This window comes from Papilio polytes, unplaced genomic scaffold (assembly GCF_000836215.1).
Source record: "Papilio polytes unplaced genomic scaffold, Ppol_1.0 DF822845.1, whole genome shotgun sequence".
NCBI lineage: Eukaryota > Metazoa > Arthropoda > Insecta > Lepidoptera > Papilionidae > Papilio > Papilio polytes.
Genome location: NW_013526359.1, coordinates 936,719 through 955,421, shown reverse-complemented (window position 1 = coordinate 955,421; position 18,703 = coordinate 936,719). Strand labels below are relative to the sequence as shown.

General features: G+C 35.3%; 1 protein-coding gene across 1 annotated transcript in view; it reads left to right on the top strand.

The window, feature by feature from the left end:
* The window catches only part of LOC106105605, a 75,789-nt gene that overhangs the window by 38,794 nt on the left and 18,292 nt on the right, over positions 1-18,703 (top strand). The window contains exons 20-23 of the mRNA XM_013286022.1: positions 12,511-12,659; positions 15,665-15,944; positions 16,026-16,157; positions 17,939-18,121. Coding sequence (XP_013141476.1) covers positions 12,511-12,659; positions 15,665-15,944; positions 16,026-16,157; positions 17,939-18,121 — 744 coding nt within the window. The remainder of the gene's footprint in view (positions 1-12,510; positions 12,660-15,664; positions 15,945-16,025; positions 16,158-17,938; positions 18,122-18,703) is intronic.

The window sequence follows — 18,703 nt, the reverse complement described above, 5'->3', positions numbered from 1 at the left end:
TCAAAAAAACTTATTTATTTATAAACTTAACATATAAGTCGGGGCTCGAACGCGTTCGATCCTCACGGACTCACAGCACTATACATTTCGCGGATATCATACCGGTACCGGCGCTCGCAGTACATGTGTAACAGTGATGTGTACGCCTATCCTCGGCCCAATAGACATCGGAACAGGTTCATCGTTTCGTTCGACAAAATTTATTTGTAATTCGATCACAAAATACTGCATCGATTTGTAAAACTTCATAAATTATTTTACAAAACAATTCTACGCTAAGGTTGTGTTATTAAGGCATTTCTATCGGTTCTAATCAAACGTCATATCGAATTAAAATTGATTTGGTTTACAAACGCATCAGGAGTCAGTTTTCGATTGGAATTGAATTTCATATGCAATATTCGACGCAAAGATTTTGCTTTTAGTCAAATAAAAGAACACTGACATAAAAAAACGCATTGCAGAACGTATGTTTTACATTTTCATGCACTTATGTAGAAATAAATTATTATTACTCGCATAAATATACCAATCATACATTTCTAAACACTGTAAACATTATGTCTACAATTTTAGTAATAAAGATATCACGAGAAGAAATTTATCCTTTTTTAATTACGATGGAAGTCTCTTAAACCTGTGCTGGCCAGTTTTTAAGATGATTTAAGTGTTGTAAGCAGTAATTTTAAATAGACAGTCGCACAAATTTACTCATGCTCTATATCATCAATGCATTCAAAAGATACTTGAGGTGCGCCGCGACATGAAACATTTTACCGGTGCTGTGGTTACGCCGAACAATTGTTCTGAAGCAACGAGCCGCGGCGACGACTCTTGACCTATAAGCCACCAGCAATCATAAACAATTCTTTGCCAGAATAGTTTTCGTCCAAGCATTATTTAACTTGCCAGTATACACACGAAGGAGGGAAAAATACTTCAGACCGTTAATAGCGTTGCGAACAAGAACAAGCGTAGGAAAATATACGGAAAATGTAATCCCCGAAAACAAGTAAACTTTTTTTAATAGCAGCCAGGGAGCGCGGCGGCTAAAAATATTTTATACACTGCACAATTCGTTGCTAATTACTTGCACCATGCGAAAAAAGCTTTTTTTGTTACTTTATCTTTTTCATGTAATCGCTTGTGTTTCGCTATTAAATGTCAGCATCATGAAGAAATACAGGTGTTTCTAAGATTGTATCAAATGATTAAAAATTGTCATAAATTACAGCATTTAATTTACTGCAGTAAAAAAGTCTATCACCATTTGAAGTTCCTTAATTAAAATTAATTAGGAATTCTGAAATGAATTATCTTCATTAAATTAATTACGTCTTTTTAAGTCAATGCGAAGATAATGAGTCCGTCTTTAAACGATTAACCGTCGAAATTATTACAATAGGATAGTTATTAACAGCAGGAAAAGCTGAAATTTATGGTAAGTTAAATTTCAACTGGTCAGAGTTTTCCGATTGACTGAGTTCATGAAATTTTAATTTTTATCCGGTAATCGGTTCTTTAATATTAAAGGCTTTGTAAATACAATGAACGAGATTGAAAATTGACAGTTTATCGATCAAATATAATTTGGTTGGTTAAAATAAAAAATACGGTCTGTTTGGAATTTATGTAGACTATTTTAGATTTAATCAATGTTGGAGCAAACGCGTGTAAATCAAATGAGATTTACACTTTGTCCAAACATTAATTCGACCGAGCTCTTTGACATCTCAATTCTAATCTATTACTAACATGCCAGTAATTTATTATAGATTAACACAAACGTTTTTGCTGTAACCTATCAATAAAATTCAAGTCAGATATATTTATAGAACTCGATTATATTTAATATCGATGGTATGACGATTATTCAGTTCTCAATAAACAGACATGTCTCTAAGCACAAACGCTGAGCATTCTCGTCTTTTAGACCTTTTTAAAAAGTAAAGTATATCATAAATTAAAATGCTATAATAACTTTTATGTATGTTATTTGATAGTCAAATCTATTCTTTATTGAATTTGTATTCGGATCATCAATCAATTATTTTTTTAAAATTGATTCCCAAATTGTTCAAACATTGATTTGATGAAGCTCAACATATCAAATCTAATCTATTGTAACTAACTCGGCTGTATGTATGTATCATAGAGTTGTTGTTGTTCGCGAGATTTAATGAAAATATACGCAAAATTTATAACAGCATTAAGCGCTTTCTAATGTTTGCGATGTAACATCCGACGTCGGTTTAATAATATGCTAATTTGTAGCGAACTTGTTAGTTCGCTGGAGTCGTGGTTACCAATAATAATTAACTTGTGGAATATCTTAAATCTCACAGTTGTCGAGACATTGTCGTCATTTAATATCTTAACTTCTACGAACTATTAGATACTTAACATTTCTATAAAGACATCTTAACTTAAACTAATTTATAGTTTAATACAATTTATAACAGGTTTATAATCTTGTAATGTTTTGATTATTTAACACCTTAAACGCCACAACGATTTTCGTATATCAACAAAAACTCGTAATCGGCAATGAACGTGTTAATAGTCATCATTATCAAGTTGTCATTGTCCCGAACGTGCTGATAATATTTAAAATTATTTTATAAACCAGAAATTGGGAGACAAATGTAGGTCAATGGGTATGAATGGCTTTTCTCGCAATAATCTGCATTAGATGTGAATTTATAGTTGGCTTAATTATTGTTAGGGATTAGACTATCGATAATTAACGTATAGGACGCACTAATACTAAGAGTAATACATTATATGTATTTATTGCTAACGGAATTAAAACTTTTGTAAAATATTAGCCATGAACGATGTTAATACTGTAATATTATTTTTCAAACGTGTTATTTTTCGTGAAATTCCAATATCCAAACTAAACCAAGTACCAGGGAATGTACGTTCAAATAATAAAATCAATAATCAATCTCGTCCGATGGATTTCGCAACAGCACAAGGGATAAACCAATTTGCCTACACGTGTCACCGGGTCACACCTGGCCGTAATCATTTTACGTGCATATTATGTCATTTGCCCGGAGGCGGGAGGGGGACATGGCGTGGTGACGTCACGGGAGTCCAAACGCGACGCCGCTTTGCATCCATCACGCCCTACTTCCCTTGTGAAAGCTCGCTGTTAGCATAATTAAAACGTGCCCAAACTATGTACAAGTAATTTATCATTCGCTAATACACTGTGTATTCAATGTTCGCTTCGCCTCAAGTGAAACGGAAGCAATGCGTCAATCTTATTTGGTAAAAACGCCAACGAGCGGGAATACTTTGTACTTACAAACTTCGCTGTGTTTATTTTCATGGCTGACATCTTGCTATTGTCCGTGAGCGTCCTCGCATAAAATTTTGCTACTTTTATACGTTTTTCTCAACCCCCCATCCCTCGCACCGTCTCGTAATTATTCATATAGTAGTTCTTTCTCTTACTTTTCACTATCTCAAAGTTTTAGCAACAACTTACATATAAGAAAAAGCATCACCAAGAAAATGTACATTTTACTCTGACGGGAATAATTTTCCTTTCATAAATAATTTCATGAATTTGTGTCGCAATGAATTATTTGTCGCAATTCTTATGTTTAAGATTATCAGATTATGTTCGTATTACAATTTGGATTAGATGATACAGTTAATGTTCTAGAAGTAGCGTCCCATCTCTCAAAATTTTTAATACTTCTAGTTTTAACATTTTTTATAACATAGCATACCTATTGCTTTGAACTTACTGTTTCCCAGTATTTCGATTCCTTAGAAATTCATGCTCGTAATCTATGAGAACATTATTCTTCATAAACTTAAGTATACGAATACTAAACTTTAAATTGACGCATTGTAATAAAAGTAATTGAAAATTGATACAGAAGTATTTATTAAATAAAGCAATGAAAAGCAAACATGTAGTGGGTGTGAATTTATTTCTCGTGTACAGTCGTCGTCTCGTGACAGGTTGTTAACGTCCATTGCAGTGAACGAGCTTCAAATGCAGAACGCTACCCGCTCCCTCCTCGTTATAAGTCGACATAACTTGTTTACGCTCCTGGAGCTTCCTTTGTACATTAGTCGATGAATCGCTTTGTGCACCTGCGCACTTTCTACTTAATTAGGCGCGCTCGAAAAATTTAAATTGATTTAGAAAAGGACCCGCTTGCAAACATTTCTTCTGTCTTGGGATATTAATGACAAACAACCCTTTGGTCCTTAGGAAATAAAATTGTTAGAAGTGAGTAATGAAGTCTAGTCCGAATTTTTCTTACAAACAATGTGTTCATAATATACAACAAAACAACCAATTCAAAAGCAATTATTACATTTTTTATACTTCTTAAGTTAATCAAAGAACTTGTTCCATGTTTACTGAGGATACACGTACACACATTACTGTTCGCAACCTACATAGAATGTCTTAATAACACGACCTTTACCTTGATCAACATACATGTCAACAGGTTTGAAATAACTCCATTGTTTCAAAAAGTGAGTAAATAAAAGTCAAAAACTATTAAAACAACGATAAAGTGGTACATCAAATCGTTCACAATGACTTAGCCGTGGGACAATAAAGACAAGTGAGATGCTTCATACGACACGATAACGCCTCTTGGAGCAGTGCTAGGGCGGGAGCGGGAGCGGCAGACGGCGGGCGGGCCCGGGTGCACGGGCGGGATGAGGTGACGGTCGCCGCCGGCCGCTGACGCCGCTCCTCGCCTCGCCAATGATGGTTGAAACGCACCGCGCGCCGGCGGCACGATGCGCGCGCGCGCCCGAGCCCCGCGGCAAGCCCGCTCCGGCCTCCGCGCCGCCCTCGCTCGCCGGCAGCGGCACGCTGCTGCACCTGCGCCGCCGCCGGCACAAGACCGTGCACTTCGGCGAGAATCTGCTTATGCAGGTGTGCGCCGACCGCGCCCACCTCGCCGCGCTCGGCGCGCGTATCCCCGACATCTCCTTCTGCCACAAGGCCCACACGGGCCTCCGTAAGGGTGATGCCCGCTTCTGCTGCGTCGCGCACCACTGCTGCCTCGCCGCCGGCGCGCTCGCCTCCCTCGCCGCCACCGCCTCTACCGCCTCTACCGCCCCCATAGCCAGACCCAAACCGCGCAGAGAACGCAGCGGCGACTCCCACTCCAGCGGCGGCGAGACCACAGAGAGAGGAGACGGGGGGAGCGGCGCCACAGCCAGTGACTCTACACGCAAGATAAGGCATCATCACCATCACCATCATCACCACCATCACAAGGTTCACAACTGCCCCTACCACGACATCGCACCCCCGCCTGAGGAAGAGCCGGAAGAAAAGCCGATCGTGCCGAAGAAAACTGTATCCCCTTACTTGTACATACCGAGCAAACTGGAGCCCAACGTTCAGCAGCTCTTCAGCTTTATCGAGAGCGTGCTCAGCGCCTGGGCGGCGGAGGAGGGGCTTACCAGTACCGGCGAGTATTCGGAGCCCGATGAGCGCATAGTACGAAGACGAAAACTAAACAAATACAAAAAACGCACAGATGTCCTAAATATAAGGCGCATTGTATACGAAGTGTCGATTCTACATGGAGCAAAACTGTTAGGAAATGTTAGATTCCGACATTATCACTGGAAAGGAACATCGCAAACGTGTAACGAAGCGTTCCTGAGGAAGGTAATTTGCTCTATTGCTTTTATGTTCACAAATAAATTTATCACATGACAAGAATTCTTGTCATATTAAAGGTATCTTTATGTAACCTATGAAGTTTATTTGATAAAGCATATAAAAAGCTTGTTCAGAAAATCTCTAACTCTAATGGCTCACGCAAGATAAGTGGTTCAAACGTACTTGCTTTACTTCGTTCATGAATTAAATCTAGATACGTTTCATCTCTTTTATTTTTACAAATCAATTTAAAGATTTGTGAATGGTATCGTTTGCGTGGTTCTTTCGTTTCGTTTTATTATTTTTGTTTCTGATAGTTGCATAGAAAAAGAATATTCCAATCAGTTTTGAATACAGTATACTAGGAATGTATCCGACGAGTTTCGCTTTAATACGTACATACATACGTAAACCTCAAGAGGCCAGCTTTCAATAGGCCTCACAATAACCTTATACAATAGATAACCTCGAGGTAAAAAAGCCGGTAGAATATAGCTAACATTTTGACCTTATTTTAGTTTCCTCCACGGGAAGCTGCAATTTCCTTTTCAGCTAACGAGGCCTTTTATTTTCAACTCAATTGCTTTGAATTAAAGTTTTCATTTTCAGATTCACCATTGAAATTGAAATTGGTTTTAATTGGTTTTTGATCATTTGAAATATTCATAATTTTACATGTAAGGATCGTAAAATATTGGTTAAAATTGTCAGGAGACTCCACTTATAATTTATTTTTTAAACCATTTGCATTAAACGATTTTACTGTCAGTGTGCACTAAAATATTTTTGAAGTTAAAACGAGTAAAATAAATTACGCCTGATTCGTGTACTTCAAAAAATATTATAGCGAAATATAATGCAGATACGATTTCGCTAAAAAAGAATCAGCGAAAAACCCGTGAAAACGTAATGTAATATCGTACCTGTAAATACGAGAGTATGATAAATATCGAATCGAATATTTATGAATATATTGAAATGCTAGAATTTATATTCCGCTTGGATTGATATACGGGAACCTTTATTTCCCGACCGTCCAATTGTGGTTCTTTATTTAAATTTTATACCCAACACAGAATAGAAGAATAACGCTTTAAAAATGGTTATAGAAAAGTATCATAGACTAAATTAAATACGAAAAATGTATTAAAACAAAACACTGCATATAGTTTTGATTAAAATCAAACTTGAAAATTGATTTGAGCAATTTACCACGTGCGACTAAAGAATCTGACATTTGAATCCCAGATCACGTCTTTTATTTTTCCGTGCCATAATTTTATTTTCCCTAGTGTATAAATTGTCAATAACTCCTAATTTTACTTAATATCTTTTATCTTTATAAAAGTGCCGGCGTATAGTGATCGTTTTACAAATAATTGCAAGTCGTAGTATACTCTAAACTGCATATTATAGTCTTGGTGTGAAACATTAACAACCGCTAGGTACATAATTATGTTCTACACTAAACGATACGGCAAAGGGAAAGTTTGTTTCACAACTACGACTATGACTTCCCACTAAACTACGTCTGATATAAATGACTGTTTTACTCTGGAAACTCCGACACGACTGACCTGGAGTTACTAAACGCGTTTTAATTCAGATTGTAAAAGTAATAAATGCTTTTTATGATTTTTATACAAAAGCGAAATCCTTTTATATTTTCTATTATAAAATAAATTTTAACTTTTAAACAATTACTTTTCAGTTTTTAAATGTGCATTAACTGACTCTTAATTTTGATGTCATTAGCCTGTGTCAGGATCTGTCGCAAGACATGGACCTTCCACAATACCTTCCATAGTAATACCTTCCTTACTAATATTATAAATGCGAAAGTTTAGATAGATGGTTGTTAGTGTTTGTAGCCTTAACGACTGTACGAATCTCAATAAAATTAGGCACTAGATATAGAGGAGTCTTGAAAACTTTTTACTTTTGCATTTTTTTAATTTCTCACTGACGAAGTCGCGAGCGAAAGCTAGTCAACAATAAGCCATGTCTCGTTTACTAGATGTATATTTCGCATCTAATTTATATTTAAATTCTGCATTTCGAGTTTCCTTACTGATCTATTTTACTATTTGTACTCTACTGCAGAGAAATAAGTCGGTACTATCTATTCAAACGACTTCAACTAGTGGCATACGTATGTTTGTACTATAATGTTACTCGAAGCAGCAAAGTACATCTCTAGGGAGTAAGATTAATTAATGAGTTCTCGCAAACGAACCGATCCAAAGGTACTGCAACCTATACCAGATTAGATTTATCTTAAGCATGTTATTTCTTTTTCAATAATCATAAACTATTTGTTCAATAAGCAAATTAATAAAAATTTATACTTACGTACGTAATTATATCACGCAGTAGTGAAACATTTATTTATCCCTTTAGCATAAAAATGTAAATAATCTAGTTCTACTCAAAATACGAAATATCTTAGACGTAATAAACGCAGTGTTCAGATGCCGAGATTCATCTCTTCATTTTAATTGCCACTGAAATTGAGACGTATTGTGCAAATTTCTGCGGATCTCTATAAATAAGCGGAAGGCTTTTGTGCCTCGTCGTACTCTCGTCTTATGCACCTCGGTTATATTATATAATAAATTTTTCTATGAGATGTATTTTCTTTTTTTTTGTAGTGAAAGGCACAGGTAAGGGGCCACGGCGCGGTGCTGAGGGCCATCGAGCCAAGAGTGCGCCAACGCGACCCGCATGCGCCCGTCGCCCACCCGTCGTGTCGCCCGCCGCGGTTTTATTGTGTCGCGATCAAAAGCGCAAGAGACAGCGCTAACATATCTATTTAATTATATTACTCGACGTGTAATTAACGACACATAAATGTATATATAAATATCATCGATATTAATATCGCGGCCGCAAAGCACAATAGTAATAAATGTTACTAACCGTTTGACGTAGACAACACATCTGCAACCTGCTATTTAATTACAAATGTCTCTTGGTTATTTTATTACACCAATATTAGATCTCCATTTAATAGTTTATTATATCATACACTTGTACTAAACCGTATGCATATGATTCTTTAGAAAATCATTTGCCAAAACATCTAGAGATATATAAAACATTTTCCATAGCCGTGCAGTATCGTTTTACGTTGGCGCAGAAGCCAGTTGCCACTTCCCGGGCTGGCGCTGGCGACAATTTTCAGTGGAAACGAGGGCGCGGCTGCCGGTAAATTACATTATACGCACCTAAAATAACTCTGCAACACTTTTTACATCAAAACTGCGAACGGAACTCGATATTTGAAGTAAAGATAAAAGTTTGAAGCGTTTATATGAGGTTGCTTCATTTAAATTTCTTAAAATCCCCTTTTTTTTTGTTTTTCACAGATTTTTAAAATCGGCCCAGTAATTTCAGAATTATTTCATTACCTACAAAACTACAAATCTTCCCTCTTTATATTAGTATGGATTTGTAAAACATTTGCAACATGTGAAGTGAAAACATTGTATAAAATGTTCCTATTTGTTGCGTTATATTTAATTACATAGGGCATATCATTAATTACACTCGTCTAGGACACTTCACACAGGTGTTCGTAACTCCACTGAATAGGATTAAATGCGTATTCAGCCATATTTCATTCATCAGGCCGTAGGTAGTGTGCGTCTAAAAATATTCCATACATATATTACTGAGATTCCTTTTATTTCATGTTATTTTATCGTCATCAACAAACAACACAAACGAAGTCTAACACGTTTACGTTAATACGACACGGCCTGCCAACAAATATTTAGAGCTTTACGACGCCGAGATCAAAGGGAATGCTGGCGGGAACTGAACGAATTCAATGAAGGCACGTTTGGTTGAACTTTTCACTAAAGGGCCCGTAATCCGGGCGGTGTCGGCGGCGTGCTCTGGTCACTACTACGTCTTGTTCCCTGCATCCTAGCCCTTGTGGGAAACTTTGACCAAACACTGTTTTGAAATGTTTGAAGCCTTCTAACTTTAATACGAACATCGTTTCCACTATTAGTAAAAAACTTAGTAATAAATACAAGAATATATGTATCTTCATATTTTAAGTATCTTTGTGTTTTGTGTTATTTTTAATCGAGCAGAACTTTTATAAGTATCTTTACGAATTTAAGTTCAAATTCTTACTCTTTATAAGTATTAATTTTCACTTTTACTTTGCTATAATGTCATAAAACTTGAAGGATGAAAATGGTACGTAATCTTCTTAGAGTCGAAATTATTATCTTAAAATAAACCTTTCCCGAATCGTCAAACGTAAAAAATGGATTCCGAAACGCGGCACCGTTAATCTTTATCAAATTCACGAAACATGCTCGTATATGGAAATGAAGAAGCCGCTTCGAGAATAAGGATTAAAAGTACGACGAAAAGAATATTTCCGAAGAAGTTTTATGGATTGTAGGGATTATTTCTGGCCCGCCGTCTGACGTTCATCCTATAAAATATACGAATACTAACTTGTGGAATATTTCAGAGCAATAAACTTAATCCAGGCAATTACAAGATGTCACTCACTTTCCACGTTTTTAAGCTTTTATTGTCCTACGTAATGGCATACAATTACACAGATACAACGTATTTTCACAATCCTAAAGGTAATAATTGTGATTTGTAACTTTTTATCTTAAATCTTTATCCGTTAAATTAATTAAAAACAGAAAATGTTTATAAAACGACCATTGCAAAGGCATACATGTAATTATTTCACTTACTATTTACGAGTTAAAAACAGTGTATGAAAAAACAAACAGAAACTTCTCCTTGTTGCACATTTCTTTTATTTATGAACGTTAGTTGTCAATATAATATTTCTCGCAGTGAACGATAGAACTTGGACAATATTGCAAAGCGCGGAGTACTCTTGAGTTACAAAGGTAATGACGTCAATACTCGGAAGGACGCAGGTTAGACTGCTCGCGTTACGACACTCGATCTTAAATTATTTCCTTTCATACCTTTTATTTATTCTTGAAATCGGAAATAAAAGAAAAAGTTCTTATTTTAGCTTCGCTTCTTATTAAATTCACAATAACCTTTCCTTGTCACTTTTATTAGTATGTACAAAGGTACAAAGATAATAAATTAAGTACGCCAGTTAAGGAAACGAGTAATAATAGTAATAATAACGTCAGATATAAAAGGCTCAGGTGATATATTGCACGGCTGCTGTCGTATGATAACTCGTAATTACATTTTCTCTGCCGAAACGTGCTTAGAATAAGGTCAACAATCGAATTGTTTAACACATGTAAAAATCTGTAAATATAACATTTTTGACATGACAGTACAAGATGTTTGAATTTATACGCGGTTAGCGTACAATCTTTTATATCTTCGACATCATAATAAATTACACGAATTGAAAATAAATGTCTGCTAACATTTATAAAATCCAATAGACTTCTGTAACCAGATCTTTTTAAATAAACATACTAATTTTAAATTAATAACATACTGTAGACAAAGTTACCGATAGTACAATTTCCCAACATTATTGTTTGCAAAAGGTATGTTAACGAACAAACCAAACACTTATGTGTACTATTTATTTAAGTCTAATTATTGAACTAACGTTATAATCGTATACGATGTCATCAATTAAACTATCAAATAAAATTCTTATGAATTATTAGGAAAATTAGAACATGTTTTTTGATAAAAAAAAATCGTTTTATTTATAAAGATTAAAAACATATATCATCGTTAAAAAATGACTTAGTTGATTTCTTTATCTGAGTATTACAGAGACATCTTATCCGAAATTTACGACAATTTTCGCTTTATATTTTTATTTTCACTTTGCTTAATAAAAATTTTCTCATGTCAAGAAACTTCTAGAGAGCGGCGAGAGAACTTTTTATTAGTCTGTGGCAACTTTCGAGCTCTCTTTGAATTAAATTCTAAGAGTTTATTTATATATGCACGTATGTTACGTGAACTGCTATAATATTCCTTCATACACACAATTCAAATGATATTAACTACACACTTCTGTACCGTAACTTTAACAATTTTTTTTTTTACTTTTCGTACGAATTTAGCTATAAAATGTATCGTTACATAGTATTCACATTATAGTGGTTGCAATGATTTTGAAATTCTGAACATAAACCACAACCGTAACGATTGCCTGAAATGCTTGAAATAGGACATATGACCACATTTACCTCGAAAATCACGCAAGAAGACAAAGGATGAATTAATCGTTATTAATGTAAGCTTAAGTAAGTATTGTAGAAAATGTACTCAAATTATTGCTCTACCAAAACAATCAATTTCAACTCAACTTTTGTAGAAGTTTAGATTAAACTAACTGTTCCCGTGCGGCTTCATCCGCATGAAATTACGAATACATGTGTTAAATTATTAATTGCAAATGTAGAATGACATGTCATGATGACAAACCGTAGCAACTTTGCTTCCCTTTTCCACATGAAGGTTTTTTTCCAATTTATTTTTCTCCAAGTTTAATAACTTGAAATTATATAGCCTTAAGCGTTTCGTAAGAGTAGAGCTTTTTATGAAAGTAAGAATTATTAAAAAAATATGCTGTGATTGATGACATCTTACGTCTCAGTACATCTTACATCAAAGTAGCGGGTATTTACGCTTTATTATATTAGTAAGTATAGATAGAGTGATTTTTGTGAGATATTTAAAGCGGAGATCCATTTCAATGATAAATGATAAACCAATTGGACGTATCAGTAACCCTGCTTTTGATTTGACTTGTCAAGATGGACCTTGTTTCCGACATGCCACATACTATATTAAGATTGAGAGATTTATTTTTTTATAAATTAATGTGTTGTATATATGTGTAGATATCGGACGATGATCGCATGTCGCTGACGACTGCGGTGTCAGACGAGGAGGAGGCCGGGGAGAGCGCGATGAACTCCCCCTACAAAGGCAAGCAGACTGGCGCCGCGGCGGCGTCCTTCAACTGCACCGGCGCTGTCAGGAAAGCGGGGTACGCATACGCATTTATTGATCGTCACAAACTAAGCGATAATTAATACTGTAGTTTAAAATGAAAACTTTTGACACAACGTACCAATTCGATGTTACGATTCTGGTATTAGCCGCGATGTAACGATCGATGGGCAGAAAATAATTTATAATACGATTGATATACTACTTCACACTAGGTATAAAAACGAAAATTAATCATGTCGTACTAAATCTTAATAAATTCTAAGAAACGCTGTGTTTGAAAACAGTTATCAATTTATGCATAAACTTCTAGATGTTAAACTTTACATAAATATTGGATCTAGAAAACAAGTGTGAAGTTTAATAAAATCTGTTTTATAATTAAACCAAATGACGACATGAAAAAGATACTCCTAGTAAGAAAGTAGCCAGTAACAACTAATGGTATAATATATTTACGAATCGTAGAAGGAAAGAAATTAGCGAAGAAGGTTATGACCGACCATTTTAGTAACGAATGTTGTAGTCGAAAAGATATCTTACTTTTCGCTAGTATTCCTTTTTTACCTCCACAAAGATGATCCTTTGAAATCAGTGACTCCGTAAAAGCACCTGTCTTCCTTAGTCTTAAGATAATTGTAAGGAAAGTTGCAAAGAAAAGTGATATCGCTAGAACTTGACGAGTTTTCTTAAGCCTACAGCGTCCTTTATAAGTCTCGAGGCTACAATTTCTGTTCCATGAATCCCAAATGACCGGAGGGAAATCTTAGCCGTGACCCATTCAGGTTGTAAAAGGAACAAGGAGCAGGCAGCCCGTGACAGAATGTTTGGCTTCGATGAGGGTTTTTTCTTCAAGGCTTATCAACGAGTGCGATACAAAAACTTTACGGTAAACAGGACTTAAAAGGATATCATGAAATACGTAGTTACTAAGCTATTTCTTTTACGGGTACTAAATGATTTACTACTTTATTACTTGGGGAAAATACGAGGACTTTCTGAGTATTTTTTCTCTCCCGCCGAGAATTCTAAAAGTATAGACAGTGTGCGACGAATGAATAAAATTCAGACTAATTAAAAGTTAACGTAGTTACTCTACAAAGGGGTACCGTAATTTTCCTCAGAACATGTTAATCCTGCGATAATTAGTAGATATACCGTATTAATTAAAATTCAAATACGGTCTTAATGAACCTTAAAAAAACTATGTTTTGTAACAAAAACTTTTTGTACAGGACAAGGATAAATTACTAACGGGTTATGTTGTTGCTTGCTGGTGTTAATTGACCATGAATATTTAGAACTCTGTAGGAGCTTTGTTCACTTTTTAGGCAAACTAAATTTCTCTAAGAGTTAAAGCTATTTATTTAACACCATAAAAAGATTATAAAAATAAAACATACGTAAAAATTAGTTGTGAAAGTAGATAAATAGTTAAATTTAAAAATGGATTTCAACACTTACTTAAAATAGCAACTATTAAAATATGGATTGAATTCAAAACAAAGATGAAAATAATTGTCTAAAGAATAGTGAAACTAAAGATGTTGACTTTAAAAAAAGCACATACGATGGAAAGTATTTGATGTATATTTTTGAACCATGTTTTATCTGATGTTCTCTAGAAATGTGTAAGTAAAAAAGCGAATGGAGAAAAGTTTAACTCAGATGAACTGAATACGTAAAAGCATCTCGAATTAAAAACCTACTCAAAAGCTGCGGTCTTTTTATCAAAGTATTATCCATTAGCGTAGTTACTTTTTTGCATAATTTGGCAGTATTTTCTATTTCAGAATTTCACCTGGTATCCATTTAAATCTTGTTAGTAATAACAATTTTAACTTTCTTGTTGGAGATTTAAAGAAAATATTTATGCATTGTATACTGTTAACGTCTCAGACTATTTACATCGTGCATAAATTAATGAAAATGGATCTTTAGAACTTTACTTTTAAATTAGAAATTCGCTGAATCCATCTTTACAATTGCAAATCAAAGTTACAATACACCGAGGTTGCGCTTATATAAAACTTAAAATCAAGTTTGTTTACGCGACTGCTTCTTGAGAAGAACTTGAAACTTTGAACAATAACTGATTTAAAACACAGAAACATTTATTTTGTAATATCGTTGAGATTGCAGAAAAAAGTATTAATGTTTTTATTACATTTTTTGTCTTCAGTAGAACAGAACATGTTAAAATACGAACGACATATGACAGAAACGTTACGTTACAGAAAATTGAAAATAAACATAATAACTTTTAATCAATATGCAACACAAGTGTAATTTAAAAAAAAACATAGCATTTAATTTACAATTTATCCTTAATAGGTACTTCTCTGAACTCTCTCTCCAATAACTGAAGAAAATCATTAAAAGAAACATTTAAAACAAGTAAACCTGCAAGTTAAGACTTTAAAATTAATTCACAGAAATTGTTAGGTATATCGTTTCAATTTATGTTCGCAATTTACACATAGTTTAACTCAAATTAAATCCCGCGATGAAAACTGATTTCCGCTCGGAATGTTTAAGCCTCGAGTTAACAGTAGAAATGCGGTGAATGCAAAGCTCTAACAACTTATGAAATACAAAGTTACAATTCTAAAAGTAATTGCAGTTTAAGTGAATGTGTTGCAAACACGATTACAATCTGTTCTCCTTGTCCCCGACAATGGCGACAATGTCGTTATACGACCGGCATGCTCTGAAGAGACTCTCGTTCGCTAACGTCACTCGAAGTCGTTCAAAAAGTTCTTCAAGTTAAATGAGCAATTGAAATCATAACACGGCCACGGTCCCATCCGAGACCAAGCGGCCGTGTTTAATTGGGTCAAAACGCTTAACATCGTGAAATACCTGGAATACTGTTAAAAACTTTTCAAACCATCGTTTTTATTTCGTTAATTTGAGAATAGAAGTTTACAATTTAAGAACAATTGGGCAGTAGTTTTAAAAAACTGAACACAACATAAAACAAAAATAATGAATGACTACATTGTATTTCATGAATACATTTCATTTCATTTATTTGTACAGATTCTTGAGCGTGAAGAAGTGGCTGCTTCGTAAAAAACATCAGATCGAATTGGCACGCAAACGAGGCTGGAAGGGATATTGGGTTTGTCTGAAAGGCACCACTCTTCTATTTTATCCGTGCGATTCCCGAGAGGGTCGGTCCGTAGAGGCCGCTCCGAAGCACCTTATTATAGTCGACGGCGCCATAATGCAGCCCATTCCCGAGCATCCGAAGCGCGATTACATATTTTGCCTGAGCACAGCGTTTGGCGACGCTTACCTATTCCAAGCTCCGTGCCAAGTGAGTTGTTTAGAAATTCTAAAAATACCGTATAAAGCACTTGTAACACTTCATCTATACACATATTATGTAACCGTCCAGGTCGAGCTCGAGAACTGGGTGAATAGCATACACAGTGCATGCGCTGCGGCGTTCGCCCGCCACCGCGGCAAAACCGGAACGCTCCATTTGCTGCAGGAGGAAATATATCGTCTTGAGAAAGCTATAGAATCCGTAAGTATACACAGAGCGCAGTTTAATCACAAGATAGGGGACGGCCATGTTTAAAGATATAGATTGAAAAGCCAAGAAGAGTAACACATTTTAGTAATACAAATGTTTTTGAATAAAAATAATCTCTGAAAAATCTGCAGCGTATTGAAAAGGTGAAGGAACACAATACAGTTTCGCTTCGATATTATGCACAGCTCAACGGTGTAAACCGTGTCGGCCTGAACCAACAGAAGTATTGTTTGACTGACACGAATCACTAACTACCTTCGTAAACTAAAATGTGAACGGTCCGAATTCAGCTTTAAAATGCACCACAATAAGAGTCAATTTACAATCTCGCCGCAACTCTCCGAGTCGGGTAAAGCTTTCAAGTGTGTACAATGTAGCGAAGCAAAAAGCATTCATCATTTATGCAGATAAATTTATTGCTTTTACCGTATTTCTCAGGAATGTTTTCTTCTACTAAGTTAAATTGCGGTAGGTATACATAAATTTCACTTTAGCTTAAATTCAATCCCTAAAACATATTATCAGTCTACAAATTTCATTACAACAATTTAGCGATTAAACATACTTTTTCGGACTCTTATTGATTTGAGAACAAAAAAATATTTCGTACGAAAAGTTAAAGAAATCTCAGTAGAACGTAATCATTTATACATTATAGAGGGCGTGGCCGTGGGCGGTTTACATGCGGTCTGTAACGCTGCAAGTGGAAATGGTGCCAATTTCTGACCCGCACGGGGCGACCGCAACACGCATCAAAGCCTTTGCGGCCGACTCTGATCAATGCACGAACATAACATGCGAATATAGCTTTAATTTCCAACGGCACTATGAACCCTCTGTGCGGCCTGGCCATCTAAATCAAATACCGGGAGCACAATGCAGCCAGCTGAATACGTCGGCGTTTCCATCGCAATCTCTTTTGTTATCTACTCCACGTATAGCTGTTAGCACTCCAAATATAGAGCAAAGTTGTTTCGAACTTGCATACTTTAGGTATTTATTAAGTCGGATGTTGATGTTACGCTTTTAAAGGCCTTATTACTTTTTGTATTATATCATAGAATAGTAGTTCTAAAGCGTCCGTTAATGTTTTGTTTGTTGCATAGATTAATGCATCGTTAGAGAATAGCAATAAACATTAAGTTTATTTCTTCCCTGTAAGAACATTTTAGGTTTAAAGCCACCAGCTTTAAATTCATGGTTTTAATAAAGATACTGTAAGGTGTATCTGGTGTTGTGATCAGGGGCAGGCGGTGTCAGTTCATTAATATTCATAACGCAGCTTGCTCTGTGCCGAGTTCGGGATCTCCGCCTGCCGTGCAAAATGTAATACATAATCGAATTTTTAAGCCTTTGTTGCTTTACCTTGACAAATTTAATTCATTTCGGAACAATGAACACAAAAGGTTTAAAACAAAAATGTATACATTTTATTTCTGTAGTTCGTACTAGTTTTAAAAGTACTAGAGGATCGTTTTTGTGACAATCAAACGGTAGATATGTCCAGTAGAATGTACGAAATTTCACCTGAATTGGTTGTTTTATTTTTTTTTTCGGAAAAGTTGGAATGGGGACACAGATTTTTAACAAATGTTTTATACGTACGGAATACAATATACTATGTTTCAATTTTCTACATAACATATATATCTGGGAAATTTATATTACACTCTGAAAATACTTCTGCTAATATGCTTAATTCGAAGTAAAAATACCGTTTTGAAACAGGAATTCTAGTTGTAGCTTGATATTAAAAGTGTTATGTATGGTAGGATCACAAGCTGAAGCAGATGGCGGACCTGCAGCAGTCGGTGGTATCGGATCCGGAGACGCGAGCACAGCTGGTGGTGCAGATGCTGCAGTGGGAGGAGAACCTGGAAAGACTTCACTGCGAGCAGTTCCGTCTGCGCTGCTACATGGCCAGCCTACAGAGTGGCGAGCTGCCTAACCCTAAGGTAAACCTAAAAAGTTGTAACTAGTAATTTAATCAATCAAAAATATCACATAAACTGCTAAAATAAAAATCAAACATTAGAAAATGTTACAACTTAGTATAATTTATTAACTAACTGGTCGTTTTTCTGTGAAGTCAATAATTCCTTGCAGTTTATTAATATTCTTTAAATCTATATTCGCCAAGACATATATTCAAATAAAATTACCATTTCATCATATCCTAAAGAATAAATAAATGAACGAAAATCGTGAATTGCCTTTTTATACTTAAGGAAAAAATAGACTTAAAGCCATTATCGAGGTCTGAACAAAAATAAATACCGAGCCAAATGACGTCTAATGCCGTACTACAGTTTGCCAAACCAAAGGCAAAAAACAAAGACGTCGACGAATAAACATCATCAAAGGAAATACAAGCAAAGCATTTTAGCTACCGATCTTAATGGCAGAAAGAATAATGTATAATAATAATGAATTGTGAAACAATACCACGAGGAAAATGACCGCGAACATGGTCAGCCAAATGATTTCATCGTAGTGACAGAAAAGGGATTTTTGTTGGCTACATTGCCAAATTGACA